This window comes from Nicotiana tabacum, chromosome 23 (genome assembly GCF_000715075.1).
Source record: "Nicotiana tabacum cultivar K326 chromosome 23, ASM71507v2, whole genome shotgun sequence".
Lineage (NCBI taxonomy): Eukaryota > Viridiplantae > Streptophyta > Magnoliopsida > Solanales > Solanaceae > Nicotiana > Nicotiana tabacum.
In genome coordinates, this window is record NC_134102.1 from 110330962 (window position 1) to 110348781 (window position 17820).

The following is a 17820-nucleotide window of genomic DNA, read 5'->3' on the forward strand; positions in this document are numbered from 1 at the left end:
ATTTTATCAGTTTTCATAAATACCTTTAAGTATTTTTTAAACTAAAACGAAAGTGAAAGGGCGCAAGTAAGTAGTCAAAATCCCCATTTATCAGGGAGGAGCACAAACTCCCGCTACTTACACTCCGGAGTAGGTGGATCCCTAGTTTCAGACTCAAACAGCCCCGCTAGTTGGGGTAGTTCAGTCCGTTATTGCGGCACAAGCTGGTTATAGGCCCGCTTTATCTTCTGAGGCTATGTTGAGGTTGGATAAGTTCACCAAGCTCCTTCCTCTTCATTTCAGTGGTGCATCTTCTAAGAACCCACATGATTTTCTAGACCGTTGCCATGAGGTGTTGCGCAATATGGGTATAGTGAGACCAATGGGGTCGATTTTGCAGCATTTCAGATGAATGGTTTCGCCCGGAGATAGTGGAGATATTATATGTTGACTAGACCAGCTCGGTCGCTTGCACTTACCTGGGATCAGTTCTCACAGCTATTTCTAGAGAAGTTCATCCCTATCACCCAGAGAGAGGAGTACCGCTGGCAGTTTGAGTGACTTCAGCAGGGTGGTATGACTGTCACCTAGTACGAGACTCGATTTGTGGACTTAGCTCGCCATACCACTATCTTTCTTCCTACTGAGAAGGACAGAGTGAGGATATTTATTGATGGGCTCACTTACACTATCAGGCTTCAGATGGCTAAGGAGACAGGGAATGATATTTCTTTCCAAACGACTGTTGATAAAGCCAGACAGATCGAGTTGGTTTGTACTCAAGAGAGGGAGCCGGTGTCAGATAAGAAACCTCGTCATTTTGGTACTTTCAATGGTGCCTCATCTGGAGGCAGGGGTACTTATGGTAGGGGTCATCCTCCCAGGCCATTTCATTCAGCGCTTCAGGTATCTCATAGTGCTTCAGGGAGTCGTGGTCCTTATGTGCCTTATTCTGGGCAACCATCCTATAGTGCACCATCAGCTCATATCAGTGCATCTCCGATTTAGAGCTATCACTGTGGTTATCCAGCCCGTTCAGGTCAGCTTCAGTTTCAGCAGCCACATCAGCAGGATGGTTGTTTTGAGTGTGGTGGTATTGGGCACATCAGGAGGTCCTGTACGAGATTATTGGGAGACATGTCACAATAGAATTCTCGTGCCATGGTTCCAGCACTGGTTTCTCCACCACCCGCTCAGTCAGCCAGGGGAAGGGGTCAGGCAATCAGAGGTGGGGGGTCAGGCCGTTAGATGTGGAGGTCAGGACGTTAGAGGTGGAGGCCAGCCAGCTAGAGGCCGTCCCGGAGATGTAATTCAGAGTGGTAGGGCCCAACCCCGATGCTATGCTTTTCCAGCAAGGCTTGAGGCCGAGTCATCTGATGTCGTTATCACAGGTATTGTTCCTGTTTGCCATAGAGATGCCTTAATTCTATTTGATCCGGGATCTACTTATTCCTACGTGTTATCCTATTTTGCTTCATATCTGGTTGTGCCTCGTGATTCTTTGAGTGCTCTTGTGTATATGTCCACGCCTGTGGGAGATTCTATTATTGTAGATCATGTTTATCGCTCGTATGTGGTTACTATTGGGAGTCTTGAGACTAGTGTACATCTTCCACTTCTTGATATGGTAGATTTTGATGTTATCCTGGGTATAGATTGGATGTCACCTTATCATGCTATATTGGACTGTCACGCTAAGATGGTGACCTTAGACGTGCCGGGGTTGCCTCGATTAGAGTGAAGGGGGACTCCTGGCCATTCTACCAACAAGGTTATCCCCTATGTGAAGGCTCGACACATGGTCGAGAAGGGGTGTCTAGATTATTTAGCCTATGTCCGTGATTCTAGTGCAGAGGTTCCTTCCATGGATTCAGTGCCAGTTGTTCATGAGTTTCTAAAGGTGTTTCCTGCAGACCTTCCAGGGATGCCACCCGACAGGGATATTAATTTCTGTATTGATTTGGCTCCGGGCACACAACCCATTTCTATTTCGCAATACCGTATAGCCCCACCAGAGTTGAAGGACCAGTTATAAGATTTGCTTGACAAGGGATTCATTAGACTTAGTGTCTCTCCCTAGGGTGCGCCCGTGTTGTTCGTGAAGAAGAAGGATGGGTCAATGGGGATGTGTATAGACTATCGGCAGTTGAACAAAGTCACTATCAAGAAAAAGTATTAATTATTGATGATTGATGGCTTATTTGATCAGCTCCAGGGTGTCAAGGTGTTTTCGAAGATTGATTAGAGGTCTGACTATTGAGGATTAGGGCATCCGATGTCCCTAAGATGGGTTTTTGGACTCGATATGGGCATTATGAGTTCCTAGTGATGTCATTTGGGTTGACAAATGCCCCAACAACATTCGTGGATTTGATGAACCGGGTGTTCAAGCCCTACTTGAATTCTTTTGTGATTATATTCATTGATGATATCTTGATCTACTACCGAAGTCGAGAGGAGCATGAGCAGCATCTTCAGATTGTACTTCAGACTATGAGAGATAGCCAGTTATATGCCAAGTTCTCAAAGTGTGAGTTTTGGTTAGACTCAGTCGCCTTTTTGGGACATGTCGTATCGGCAGAGGGCATAAAGGTGGATCCTAAGAAGATTGAGACAATATAGAACTGACCTAGACCTACTTTAGCTACATAGATCCATAGTTTTCTGGGTTTGGCGGGTTATTATTGCTGGTTCGTGGATGGGTTTTTATCTATAACAGCCTCATTGACCAGATTGACCCAGAAGGGTGCCCCATTCAGATGGTCGGACGAGTGTGAGTTGAGTTTTCAGAAGCTCAAGACTGCTTTGACTACGGCGCCAGTGTTAGTGTTGCCCACCGGTTCAGGATCTCACACGGTGTATTGTGATGCATCTCATATTGCGCTCGATGTAGTATTGATGCAGGATGGCAGGGTGATTGCATACGCGTCATAGCAGTTAAAAGTTCACGAGAATAATTACCATGTTCATGACTTAGAGTTGGCAACCATTGTTCATGCGCTGAAGATTTGGAGGCACTATCTTTACGACGCGTCGTGTAAGGTATTCACGAATCATCGGAGTCTTCAGTTTTTGTTCAAACAAAATGATCTCAATTTGAGGCAGAGGAGGTGGTTGGAGATGTTGAAAGACTATGATATCACCATTTTGTTTCATCACGGAAAGGCCAATGTGGTGGTTGATGCCTTGAGTAGAAAGGTTATGAGTATGGGCAACCTTGCGTATATTCCAGTTGGTGAGAGGCCGCTTGCTGCAGATGTTCAGGCTTTGACCAATCAGCTTGTGAGGTTAGATGTTTCAGAGCCCAGACGTGTTTTAGCTTGCACAGTCGCTCGGTCTTCTTTGTATGAGTGCATCAGAGAGCATCAGTATGATGATTCTCATTTGCTTGTCCTTAAGGACATAGTGTGACACGGTGGTTCCAAGAAATAGGTGACTGTTGGAGATGATGGGGTTTTAAGGATGTATGGATGTATTTGTGTGCCCAATGTGGATGGGCTTCGTGAGTTGATCCTTGAGGAGGCCCATAGTTCCCGGTATTCTATTTATCCGGGTGCCGCCAAGATGTATCAGGACTTGCGGTAGCATTATTGGTGGAGGAGGATGAAGAAGGATATAGTTGCATATGTAGCTCGGTGTCTAAATTGTCAGCAAGTTAAGTACGAGCATCAGAGGCCTGGTGGTTTGTTTCAGAAGTTAGAGATTCCTGAGTGAAAGTGGAGCGTATCACTATGGATTTTGTTGTTGGACTCCCATGGACTCAGAAGAAGTTCGATGCGGTATGGGTCATTGTGTACAAGTTGACCAAGTTGCCACATTTCATTCCAGTGGTAGTTACCTATTCATCAAAGTGGTTAGCTGAGATCTACATCCGCGAGATCGTCAGTCTTCTTGGTGTGCCCGTGTCTATCATTTCATGATTGAGTTGAGTACAACATTTTCATCCCTAGACGGACGGACAATTCGAGCGCACTATTCAGATATTGGAGGATATGTTTCGCGCTTGCGTTATGGATTTTGGGTGTTCTTGGGATTAGTTCTTTCCGCTTGCAGAGTTTGCCTACAACAACAGCTACCAGTCGAGCATTCAGATGGCTCCCTATGAGGCATTATGCGGGAGGCGGTGTCGTTCGCCAATTGGATGGTTCGAGCCGGGGGAGGCCCGGTATTTGGGTACATATTTAGTATAGGATTCTTGGACAAACTCTACGTTCGAGTGCAGTGGAGAGGTTAGTCAATCGAGGCAGCCACTTGGGAGTCCGAGTCAGACATGCGGAGTAGATATTCATACCTTTTCACAAGTTTAGGTACTTTTCTATGTCCGTTCGAGGACGAAAGTTTGTTTTAGAGGTGGAGAATGTGATGACCTGATAGGTCATTTATAGTTTTAATCCTCAATTTTGTATTTCGAAACCTCGATTAGCTTTGCTTAGCCTTTCTCGATTTGTGTGCGCAATCCATGTCTTTTTCCGAAAGGTTTTTATGTGAAAATGTTTTAACAAAAATGTAAAATCGTGCCTTAAAACTCATTTGAGTTGACTTCGGTCAACGTTTTGGGAAAACAGACCTGGATTAGTATTTAGACGATCCCGGTGGGTCCCTATTGTGATTTGGGACTTGGGCTTATGCCCAGAATCAAATTCGGAAGTCCCTAACTTGATTTATCATAATTTGTTGAAAACTAAAAGTTTAAAGGTTTAAAGAAATTTTGAGTTTGACCGTAGTTTGACTTTATTGTTACCGGGTCCAGATTTTAGTTCCGAAATTTGGTATGAGTTCATTACAGTATTTATGACTTGTCTGCAAAATTTGGTACAAAACAAAATTGTATTTGACGTGATTCGGACGTCCGGCTGAAAAGTTGCATGTTCTTAAGTTTTATTAAAATTTTCATTCGTTTTGGTGTCCGATTCGTAGTTCTAGGTGTTATTTTGGTATTTTGATCGTGCGAGCGAGTTTGTATGATGTTTTTAGACTTGTGTGCATGTCTTCTGTCAGGTTCGCATTTTCGAACAAGTAGTTGATATGAAACTAATTACATAATCGGGCTCGGGGGTAAATGGGTGATTGAATTTTGGTCTGAACCTCGGATTTTGACCAAGCGGGCCCGGGGTTGACTTTTGTTGACTTTTTCAATAATGATCTAAATTGAACCTCTTTCATTTGTGAGTAGTTTCTAAGGCTTATTTTGAATTGTCTGGTTAATAATTTGCTAGATTTGGTTGGTTTGGAGACTTATTCGAAAGGCAAGGTCGTGGTTGAATCTTGAGTTGGTTGCAAAGTGAGGTAAATATTGGGTCTAACCTTGATTTGAGGGGATTAAGAACTCTTGAGTTATGTGCTATGTGAATTTCATGATTAGTGGCGTATATGAGAGGTGACGAGTGTCTATACGCCATCAAATACTTATTTCCATGTCTACCCGTATTTCATTAATTATAGCATTCCATGTCTTGATTGTTACATAGCTTAATTGATTCCTATGACTTAACTTGCTACTTGTCATTTATTATTCTCGCATTATAAATGTTAATTGTTTTTCATGCTCCCATGCTTAGTTGATACTTGCCTTAATTGCCTTACTTGTACCCTTTAACTGTCATATATTTGACATGTCTTGTTTCTCACTATTAATTGTATCCTTTCATGATTTAGTACGAGATTCCTTCTTGATTTGTAGCTTTCATATTCGTTAATCGTAGAGATTCTTGTGATTCGAGTTGTTAAATTGATTGTACTTATTGATTTATTTATGGATCGGGTTGCATGTTACAACAGGTGGAATAAGAAAGGATTATATTGATAAGGTGGGATAGGGTTACACGCTGTAACAGGTGAAATAAGGGTGGATTGATATGGTAAAATAAGGGAGAATTATGATATTGACTCTGATTATATGGTGGGATCGGGCTGCGCGCCGCAACTATATATATATATATATATATATATATATATATATATATATATATATATATATGGTAAAATAAGGGAGAATTATGATATTGACTCTGATTATATGGTGGGATCGGGCTGCGCGCCGCAACATATATATATATATATATATATACACACTTATTATTATTGATATTTACATGGTGGGATAAGGGAGGATCGTGTTGTACGGTGGGATCGGGCTGCGCGCTGCAACAATTTATGTGTTTTCTATTCCTTATTCATTGTATTAGCTTCGGTACTTTCGTACGAGATTCTAAGGATTGGTATATCTGATATTTACTGGTTTTCTTGAGGATTGAGTTATTTTCATGAGTTAACTGCCTTATTTCGTTTCCATATTCTCCTTTCCTGTCATTATTTTACATTGCGTACAAGTTATTGTAAGTGACCCGCCTTCGCCTCGCACTACTTTGTTGAGGTTAGGCTCGGCACTTACAGAGTACATGAGGTGGGTTGTAATCATACTACACCCTACACTTCTTGTACAGATTTTAGAGTCGGTCCCATCGGCGGTTAGTAGATTGCTCGGGTTGACTATTGGACGGAGACTTGAGGTACAACTGCTCGGCGTTTGCAACCCTGAAGTCCTCTTCTACTTTATATTAGTTGTGTATTTTCTTTCAGACAACTTTACTTTCATTCAGATCTTTATTTGTATTATTCTAGTAGCTCGTGCACTTGTGACACCAGATTCAGGGTTGTATTTGGATATTTCTAATGTTATGGCTTTCCGAACTTTATTTCAGTCTTATCTCAGTTATTTCAGTAATTGACATCAGTTAAATTTGATTTGTTTAAAAATGGCTTTAAACTAATCTAACGTTGGCTTGCCTAGCAAGTGAAATATTAGGCGCCATCACGATCCCGAGAGTGAAATTTTCGGATCGTGATAATGAAACTCTATATAATTCAAGTATATTTTCTAATGCAAGGTTTTCAATTTTAAATAACTATTGCATGATAAATTCTAGGTACTGGTAAACCATCAGCAAAGTAGTAACAACCATGTAGAAACTGATTAAGAAATTATTATGGTTCATTGACAAATAAATCTTATAATTAAGCAATCACATCTGCCAGCTACCATTTATCCTCTCATTTTCCAAATAAAATGAATCTTAAAATCCTCTTCTTTAAACGAGAGAGTCATCCTCAGAATTATCAATATATTTATAGGCTTTAAATTTACAATAAATATCTTGTAATAAATCATGATGGTATCTGACAAGTATTATAGAACACATAAAAGAAAATTTTCCACTGGACAACTCTAAGTGTTTCCACGATATATTAGTAGCCAAGCTAGATTTCCATGACAAGTGAGAAACATATGCATGTTCAGTAATTGAATGAATCAACGCACTTGATCAAGTCATTTCAATTACATAGAAATATATCTTTCCTTTTTTACCGGTAAACTAGCTATGTCTCCCTCCAACTCAAATTATCATATTTGGCTTTGTTTATCCAGAACATGGACTAAAATAGTTTAAAGTGATTAGAAAGGTTCAAAAGAAATCCAAATTAGAAAAATTCAAACAAAAATTTAAAGGACTTCAAAAACTGAATACTCACACCATTGTTCAACTTACGCAAATTCTATTTCGAAAGCTTACATATGAGAAACTTAACTATTATGAAAACTCAATGCTAGGAAATGTAACTAAGGATATTATAAATGAATGATGATAACAGTTCCAAAGCGGACCATTGGCATATACTTGTTAGGCTAAGAAAATTAAGTGAAGGACAATACCTCACATATTTTATAGAGGAAAAACATTTAGATAAGGGAACCTTATTTTTTCTGAATCACTTTTGCAAGAGATGTTGTAGCGCCCTTGAAAGCTTTGAAAAAATTTCAATTTCAATAAATGAAAAGCAGTAAAGTGTAAGCTTACATATGGTTCTTCTTGATTCAACCAGCTCATTTTCGAAATACTCGAGCTTCAACTGGCAACATAACTGATTCTAGGTATTCAACATTTTGTAGTTCAACCATGGACTTGGTTATCTTCATACTTTAAGATGATATAAAAAATTAGAGCGTCGTGCTGATAACGTGTTATGAAATAAAAGTAATGTAGCAAGAATTATGTAATTAACTAGAACTTAACATAAGAAGGGAACAATAATATTAGAAGAGAGACTTTCTTCTATTTTCAACTGTATCGAATTGGTTCATCACTGAACCTAAAATATTTTGTTATTACAAAACCAATCCAAAACTTGTTATGAATACAGAACCAATCCAAAACCTGTTATGAATACAAAACCATTCCAAAACCTGTTATGAATACAAAAACATACCAAAACTTGTTATGATTTCTCATGTTCCGAGTCATCCCTAATATATATATATATATATATATATATATATATATATATATATAAATAAAGGTTCTACCACATGGAAACGCTCTTTAATGGAACTTTAGCCTTAGTTGGTCGTGACCAAGAAACAATTGGTTTCGCTTGGTGGGCCGGGAATGCCCAACTTATCAATTTATCTGGTAAACTACTAGGGGCTTATGTAGCCCATGCTAGATTAATCATACTCTGGGCCGGAGCAATGAACCTATTTGAAGTGGCCCATTTCGTACCAGAGAAGCCTATGAATGAACAATGATTAATTTTACTTCCCCACTTAGCTACTCTAGGTTGGAGGTAGGCTCTGGGGGAGAAGTTATAGACATCTTTCCATATTTTATATCTGGAGTACTTCATTTAATTTCTTTTTTAGTATTGGGATTTGGCGTCATTTATCATGCACTTCTGGGACCTGAGACACTTAAGTATCTTTTCCCTTCTTTCCACACACACACACACACACACACACACACACACACACACACACACACATATATATATATATATATATATATATATATATATATATATATATACATATACATATACTCATAAATAAATTTTTTTTAAAATCAAATGTGCCCTGACAACCATATATTTGAACCTTTTCAATTGTTCATGGACATATTTTAAATATTGTATTGTTGTGAATATGTGTGAAAACAAAGATTAAAATTATCCATTCAAGAATAAAAAACACATGAAGTTAATAAAATATAAATTAGTTTTATTTAAAGATTAAAGTCATTTCTGATAATTGACTAGTACTAGAAATGCTCATTCAAAAGAAACAAAACTCCCCTAATAATCAAGGGGATGCGATCAAGTTTAATTAGAGGGCAACAAACTTACCAACATATCGATAACTTAGATTGTGCTTAGCTCTTTTTCTAAACTAATTTTTCAATTGTACCATTCTTATTTATTGTTTCCTTCACTAATTTATTCTTCATTAGCTTCTAAATTCTAATTATAGAGCTTAGATTAAATTAAGGAATTATAACATATATGCATACAATTATGATAATATTTACGCTTAATTAAATCTACTTGATTAATGATTTTATCGCAAATCCTACTACTTTAATCTTATTCGAGGCAACTTTCTATTAGAGAGATAATATGCTAATATTATTTTTTTAGCTTTTACTTTTTGATATTTTTCAACAGTTGTGTCTCACGCCAGAGCAAGTGCAATAATTTGAACTCTACCTTGAATAATTTTAAAAGTCCAGATATACCCTTAAACAATTAAGAAGGTCCAAAAAATACCCCGACAAAACTTTCATGTCAGTGCGAGGATCATATTTAAATATTTTTTAATTATTCATAGGTATTTATCCCATGACTGCCAAGACTTCTATGAGCCGATAAGTATGCAAAAGTGAAAATGAAACTGGATAGTCGCTCTTAAAATAATAATCGAAAATATATATATATATATATATATATATATATATATACATATTCTGTGTATTATATACAAAAATTATATAAATTTCATATATTTTTTCGGCTATATAAATAATTTCTGGCACGGCTAAAAGTGAAAAAAAAAAAAACCTAAACAAAAGGCATATATAAGCCCAATCTAATAGGTTAAGAGCATTTTTGGTCCTTTCCTAAGCCTTATGTAATGAAAAAACAATTTTAAAAGCACGGCCACTAAAAACTGTGAAAATATTTTCGGGTGGATTCGAATAAACTTTATTCATTTTCCTATAATCCTGAGAGCATTATGAACAATCAAAAGCGAGCATGTCTTCTCTTTCACAAGTACGAGGAAACAAAATGTGTTTGAATTATTTCTTAGGGATTAGTTTCTTTTTTACCTTTTTTTTAAAGACCTAATTCATTTGAAGAGAATGGCGCTAGTCTCAATATAGTAAGTTACTCCAACATCAAATACATAACCATGTAAATAAAGAGAGATACGCATCTCTTCCTCCACAAACCTATACAGAGCAATTACATCAAGGAACTCGTTTAACTTATGGGGTTAATAATTTAGTAGTATGAAATTTTAAATAACGGAACCCAGAATAAGATGGTCCAATGTCAGAGGCAGATATTGTTAGATTACACTGTCAGTTTGACTAAAATCCACATAATTAGCTTCTCCAAAGAGAATTAATTTCTGTAACAATAGAGTTCAAGCATCAATTTTCCCCACTGCAGATGCATAGCTTACGCTGCTGTCTCTCATAGATTTGCACTGGCTGGATTGTTCATATCGAAGGAATCTAATCTTTATCTTAGTCGAGGAGTTTTTCAGCATCTACATGGGTGAAAAATAGAAGTTAAAAGACATTAAGAGGATAACATAATTAGTGAACCAGACAACATAATAAAGTAAAAGCGAACACCCCAACCCAGCTTGACATAGACAGGTAAATCTATTGAAACATAACTAATCCTGGAAAAAGATTGTATGACAACCACCACATAGACAACAGGAGGCAACGCCTTTCAGAAAAAAAACAATTTATCAAAAAAAGAGGAGACTTACGTGGAGAAAAACGCTAATTGGATGGCGTCCACAAATGGTGTTGTCCGTCTCTGACAGGTACTGTTTAAATGTATCCGGGTCTCCTGTTTCTATAATATCCATACCCATTTTATCCAAGGCCTCAATAGATTTGTAAATAGCTCCATGGCTTTTGTCATAATGCATGTAGTTGAACCTAAGAATTAAAAGCCCAATTAGTGTAAAGAACGATTCCAAGGAATATATGTATTAAGTAAAATCAGAATCCATCATCAGACTAAGAAACATTATAATGCAAACACATCTCTTTTTTTCTTTCTTTTTTTGGTTTTTTGCCTTGATAGTCCATCTAGAAGCAATGAATCATGATCAGAATTTATCAGATACCATGCACTTACCATCTTTTTTTAGAAGCTAGAATTGAAATGCGTCTTCAATGAGACAAAGCTTTACGTAAACCAGTATGGTTAAATAAATTCATAATCAGTTTATTGCAGCTACATTGTCTAATATATAGAGCCCGTTTGGATTGGCTTAAAAAAAATGGCTTTTAATTTAAGTGCTTAAAAGCACTTTATAAGTGCTGGAACTTATTTTATAAATAAACAGTTACGTGTTTGGATAAAAGTGCTGAAACTGAAAACAAGCTGATGAAGTGTTTGGTAAACAGTGCTGGTAAGCACTTTTTCTTGTTAAAATGACTGAAATATCCTTAAAGTTGTTAACATTATAAAGAAGATGAATGATTTGATTTTAGAATATAGTTACACCAATTAAAAAAAAGGAAGGATTCAACGACCAAAAAAAATTAAATGTTATGGAACAAAAAAAAGAAGCTAAAAGAACAATATTTACAAAATATTGGAAAGTATCAAACATTATTTAAAAAACTACTGTAAAGAAATAATGAATGAAAGTGTAAAGAAAGAAATGAAAGGAAAAGAGAGGAAAGTTATGAAAGAAAACGAAGAAGAAAGCAAAGGTGCTACAACAAGATTGGAGAAAAGAAAAGATAGTATGTTGTAGGGTTTTCTACTGAGGGGTAATTTCGGGATTAAGAAAAATTATAAGGGATAAGAATGTAATATCTTTGGTCAAAGCAATATGGCTTTTAAGCCAATTTTGAAAAAGTTGGGTTTTCCAACTTATTGGTTTTGGCTTTTTTTAAGCCCTTTTTTTGGTTGCCAAACATTTCCACAAGTTAAAAACTGCTTAAAAGCTGGTTTGACCAGCTTTTAAGCCCATCCAAACAGGCTCATAATTGTTCTGCTTTCCTGTTTGGACCATTATTATCAAACACAAGTGTAATGCGGATCAGATTATTAAACTTCCAGATTTCTGCCCATCTTTAGTCAGTCTGAGATCTACCAATCAATCCTTAAAGATCCCAATGCACCAAAAATAACTAATTCAAGTTCGGTCTTCAGGTAAATTTCATTATTTCAATGAGACCAAATAGAATTCATGCAGCACCAACAAGGATAATTGCCATCAGAATAAGGATCATATTTTCTGTATATGATCAAGATATAACTACATGCAACATTGGTAAATCAAACTCACCTTGAACCCCAATGACAAAAATCCGAAGACACTGAGAAGAAATTCTTTGGGTCATCTACATATTTTGCGAGTAACCGTCCATAAAGGGCTTCACTTTCAGCACTAAGAGACCCAACCAAAATAGGCACAATTTTCACTGGATACCTGTCGTAGTTAACTTTAACAGTTATCTCTGAATAAACCATCACATAAGTGAAATTTAATTTAGAAAAGCATACCCTTGGAAAACTTTAGCAAGATATGGAAGGTGCATTTCCATGCTATGTTCAGCTTCATCAACTCGAAGATCCATGTATTCAAATTTCCCCGTAGCTTTTAGCTCGTCATTTACTGGTATTAAACCAAGTTTTGTTATATATGAGAGTTGTTTAAAAGTTGCCATGAAGAAAATGAAAAACGTACATGAAGGAGAAGCTTGTTAACATTTTTACTACACGCGTAAATAAGCAGAACAATAGAGTGCTGATCGCTTGTTAAGATTGTGTTTCAACTGCCTTTATTTTTAAATCCCTCTCCTAGTGTGCTGATTGCTTTAACTGTCAGAAGTCAAGTGCAGAGGACCAGAATTTGCAGATTGACCCTGGTATAATGTGCACCAATATACTTATCCTTAAAGTTTCTGAACAGAGTGCAGTGTCAAGATCTACTTTAATTTATGTTATAGTTGTGTCATTTGATTTCAGTGTTTATAAACATAGAGCGTCTACGCCTAAATCCAAGAGGCTGTCTAACAAATTACAAATCTACTTTGAAAATTGTTAGGTTTCAAAATATTATGCCCACAAATAGTTATAGTTGGCCCACAAGTTATCTCTAGGGAGTATAAGCCTGTTCCTTTACCCTGCTTCTGCTTATATACCAGGCTCCTGTCAGCAACAGACCTGAACTCATGACGTGCACCCGACCCACACTTCACGTGTCATACTTCCTTACACGCTAAACAAAAGTGGTGGGGGCTAATAGTATGTCTGATGGTAATTATCAAATTGTCATATCCATTAGCTGTAGCCTCTTTCTAGGTATATGAGTATCTTCCCACATTTTCCCCAGTAGTAGCATACAGAGCTCATTCCTCATTGCTTAAGTTAATCTTCTAATCTTAGCAGCTATCACTTATTAGGAGACCTAAAAACACAAATTTCTCGGAACTATTCTTCGAGTAATTACATAACTCTTGCCAGCCAGTGTGAACTGTGAAGTTAGTCTGTTAGACAAATGCAATTGATATATAAGACTATATGTTATGGTATAACTGTCTTGTTCATTATTTAAAAAATTCAGTTGATTATTTGCTTACTCTTCTTCAGAGTACATAGTATAGAAACAATTATAAATTTGCAAACAGAGAATCATGACTTTAGTATGTGCAATATGCAGCACCATGGACATAGCGACAAAACAATTGGAAGATACTCCTAATAAATAGTGGTTTGACAAACGTGCCATGAAGCTGGAAGAATGAAAGAAAAAAGGGTTAATTTGTCAACTAGCATACATCAGGGATAAGCCCTTGCAAGTCAAGTCAAGCAATATAAACGAAAGAGAAATTTTAGATTAGACTTCTACTTCTTCCATTCCAAATCTTTTCTGCCGAGTTCTTTCCTGGATTATGCGAATAGCAACTATCTGAACTTTTTATAGGTTTTGTCTTACAGATGAAGATGCAAAGAAAAAGAAGTTTGCAATACCTTCTACATCAATGGGCAGATCTCCTATAGGAGTCTTGTAAACTGTGGCTCTTGAAAGTGCACATTTTGGAGTATAATAGTGGTGAGATGGACCAAGTAGAAATACCCGAGAACTGTAAAACAAAGAGTTTAAAATATTTAAGACAAAGAGCTCAAAGTATTCTATATCTCATGTAGTGGTTATTCAAATACTCCCTAGATCAAATTTTCTTTGACCTACATCTTATTTTAGACCTCACCGAAAAGAATGACCAGCTACTTCCCATAAATCCGTCAATTATTTCAGGTAGCAAGTTGTCTAAAAATCAAAGTATATCCCCTCCCCGCATCCCAAATTACTGTACACTCCGCTTTTAAAGGACCTATTTAAGCAATTCTCCAAAGTGAAGAAAGATAACTTTGTCATACACAACCAATATTTAGAAAAGCTCAACGGGAGACACACAAGAAAAAAGTTCTTCTTTTCCTTTCAGGATATTAATAATATGTAAAACAATCACTCAAAGCTTTAAATTACTCTCAGGAGTGCAAAGACAATTTGGGATAGAGAGGGAGTACTATTGTATAACATCTTGAACTTGATGTATTCTTTGTAAGTTTCACATGTTCCAACTACTAGATGTATCTTTTAAAAAAATCGAACATAATAGAACATTCAATGTTTCGTCACTTTAATAGCCCCATTGAGTAAACCTTGGTTGGTAATTTGAGGATGGAGGAAATTACTTGTAGCAAGTAACTATCCCACTTTTAAAAAGAAATTCCTAAAAAAAAGCTTTTGTTAATGTGCATGTGGGTTTTCACGTTCGAAAGAAAATCAGAATGGAAAGAGCACATAGTAAACTCACATGTTGGTCGGATCTATGTTCCCAAATGCATAAGCTGCTGCACGACCAGAATATGAATAGCCTGCATGACTAGTGAGTTTAACATAACCAGTTAGAACCACATATGGGATACAATCGATAATATATTGACAGCAAATGGAGATAACTCACGGTGCAATTACACCTCGTACATCAGAAGACTTTGTTAAGCCAGCAGCTCTCAGCCAGCCATCAAGTTGTTGTGCCAGTTCTTGGGCTGGTAAGGAAAATAGCAAAGCATCAATGTATTATCAGAATGGGAATTTGTAACTTCCCCTAAAAGCATCAGTATTTGGCTTTTCTACCAGTCCTTCCATCTCATTTCAGGTGACACCATATCATTCAGCATGGAGCTTGAGATATATGTGACTTGTGTGTTATATGAGTAGTAGTGGTTGGAAATGTTGAGGTAACAATTGAAATTTTAGTCCAAGGGAAAAAGCATCAATACAAATTTTAGATTTGATTAGTTACATAAATTTGAACTCTTGAAACTTAAGAAAATTGTATAAATTAATATTATTAAGCTACTGGTGTGAAGCATCTTGTGACTCACTAAAATTGAAAGAATGTCATATATATTGGGACGGAGGAGTATGTGCCAACCAATTGGTTGATTTAGAGTAATGAGCGGAATGAACGATATGACGAGGACAGAACAAAGGATTGATTTGTACACCATGCTATTGATCAATTCTAGTGTTTTTGTAAACAACCAACATAACCAAATCCCAAATGTTCTACTTAATTAAAAAATAATAACAAAAAAGAAAGAGAAACCCATGAAAAATAACAACAAACCCAGTGGAATCCCACAAGTGGGATCTGTGGAGGGTAGTGTGTACGCAAACCTTACCCTACCCTAGGAAGGTAGAGACACTATTTCCGAAAGACCATCGGCTCAAGAAAGATGAAAAGAAACAATAGAAACAAGCAATGTCAACACAAATGCCAAAATTGATATTGAGAAAAGGGACCTTTGGCTATACATTTTAGGACCCTATGCTAGATTGCATAAAGACATAAAGAAGAAATATATTTAAAGCACTACTTTTTTAGCTTGGAATCTCCGGTAAATTGCTTCTGAATCAGATCTTTAGCTTATATCCGATTTTTCCTAGCATAACGGAATCAGCAGTGTGACTCATTTTATGGGCGTAAAATTGCTAATGTGTCACATTGCTTCTAACTACAACATGTAAGTCCAAAATGTAGCTTACAACAACCTTTTTAAGCATAACCACATTAGCAATAGCCAATCCCAAACTCGGACGCTGGTTGCGGTAGGTTGTCGGCCAACATAAAAATAGTCCAACAACAATAAACCCTCTGTTTATTGGAATCATAACATGTGAATATAGCAAATTAGATACAAAGAATTTACATAACCAATGCCAATTAATATGGGATGCAGTATGGTTGACTGATTGACATAACCACATTGGAAATACATAATGAAGCTCGGTATAATCACATTAATAATACATAATAAATATCATTGTTGGTCATATTTCTGCCCTATGTTTGTCGGATTACACCAGATTCTCAGAGATAGTCAATGCTTCTTCTTTTTTTCTTCACCCCAATGCTTCTTCACTAGTACACAACTTATTCAAAGAATTTTTTTGAAAATCAAAAACAAAATAATCTTTTGAAAGAAATAAAAAGTTCTTTGAATAAATGCTTCTTCACTAATGCACAATTTATTAAAAGAATAATTTTGCTGTTACCAGGAAACCAGCCTCAATTCAAACAAGCAAAACCTCCAATTTCACTACTTTTCAGCCAATTAAACACAGTAATGATCAAAGTAACAACAAAAGTAGACCTTAATTAGGCAAAAGTTACAGTCTTTGCTATTTTTCACATCAGCTTACACGAAGATACACGAGGATTGATCTGTTAAATAAAATACAATTAAATTGGAAAAACAAAAGTGAAATCCGGAAGAAAAATCGATTGGCGGAACTTACGATGATCAGTGTACCACGAACCAGCATGAGATGCTTTCCTGATTTTCTCCATATTTCAACTGATTGAAAAACAACGAATCAAAAACGCCCTAATAATTGGGAAATCGAGGAGCAGAAGTAAAGACTATGGCGGAGAAGAAAAGCTATTAATCAGCTTTTAATTGATTATTTATTTACTTAGGTTTTTCACTTTATTAAGTATTAAATTTCTAAGAAAATATCAAAAATAAATAAGTTAGGAGATTCGGTGGGCAAAGTTAAGTTTAAGTAGCATTGTTCGACACTTCACTATATTCTGGTTCACTGTTTCAATTTTCAGTGTTTGTAGGAGGGAGTTATTATATCCTGCATTTCAGGTCCATCCTGTTTGATGGACCTTACTTTGTTTTACTTTTTCATTTTTATTGTTTTCTTTTCTTTTTCTATTAGTTTAAATTGGGTAGTAATCGTCAATTACTGATTTCATACTTTGTTACTTAATAATTTCATTATCATACGAGAGTAGTTTTGGTCATCGATTATGACTGTAAGCATTTAAATTTTATTGGACTTAAATCCAATAAAATAATTTATACTATATGTTAAATATATTAGTTCAAATAAATATTATGGGCTAATATAATTTGATTAATTATATAAATTTAATATATACGGATTAAATAAATATGTCTTAATCCATTGGGCTAGCCCATTTAATTGGGCTAAAGTGATGAACCCACTTCATTAAGCCCAAGATATCCTCATCCTAGAGGCCCACTTTGGTGTCACGTGTCATATGACGTGGCACGCCAAGTCAAGCAGAAGAGCCAATAGGATCGTGCCATGTGTCAAAATGACAAGGCATGCCAAGTCACATTAAAAGACTAATGAAATCACGCCACGTGTGCAAGTGACATATTTTGGCCAATCAAATACGGTCTTGTCACACTTCGATTTGA

The 17820-nt window shown here is 36.4% G+C and overlaps 1 protein-coding gene across 1 annotated transcript; it reads right to left on the reverse strand.

Moving 5' to 3' along the window:
- Positions 1–10288: 10288 nt before the first annotated feature.
- LOC107809489 (uncharacterized) lies at positions 10289–17179 on the reverse strand. Its single transcript, XM_016634137.2, has 8 exons — positions 16883–17179; positions 15042–15126; positions 14892–14960; positions 14044–14156; positions 12574–12685; positions 12356–12499; positions 10814–10988; positions 10289–10582 (listed from the first exon to the last, which is right to left on the reverse strand). Exons 1-8 carry the CDS (start codon positions 16932–16934, stop codon positions 10457–10459), a joined length of 876 nt encoding a protein of 291 aa, XP_016489623.1. The 5' UTR covers positions 16935–17179; the 3' UTR covers positions 10289–10456.
- Positions 17180–17820: the final 641 nt, after the last annotated feature.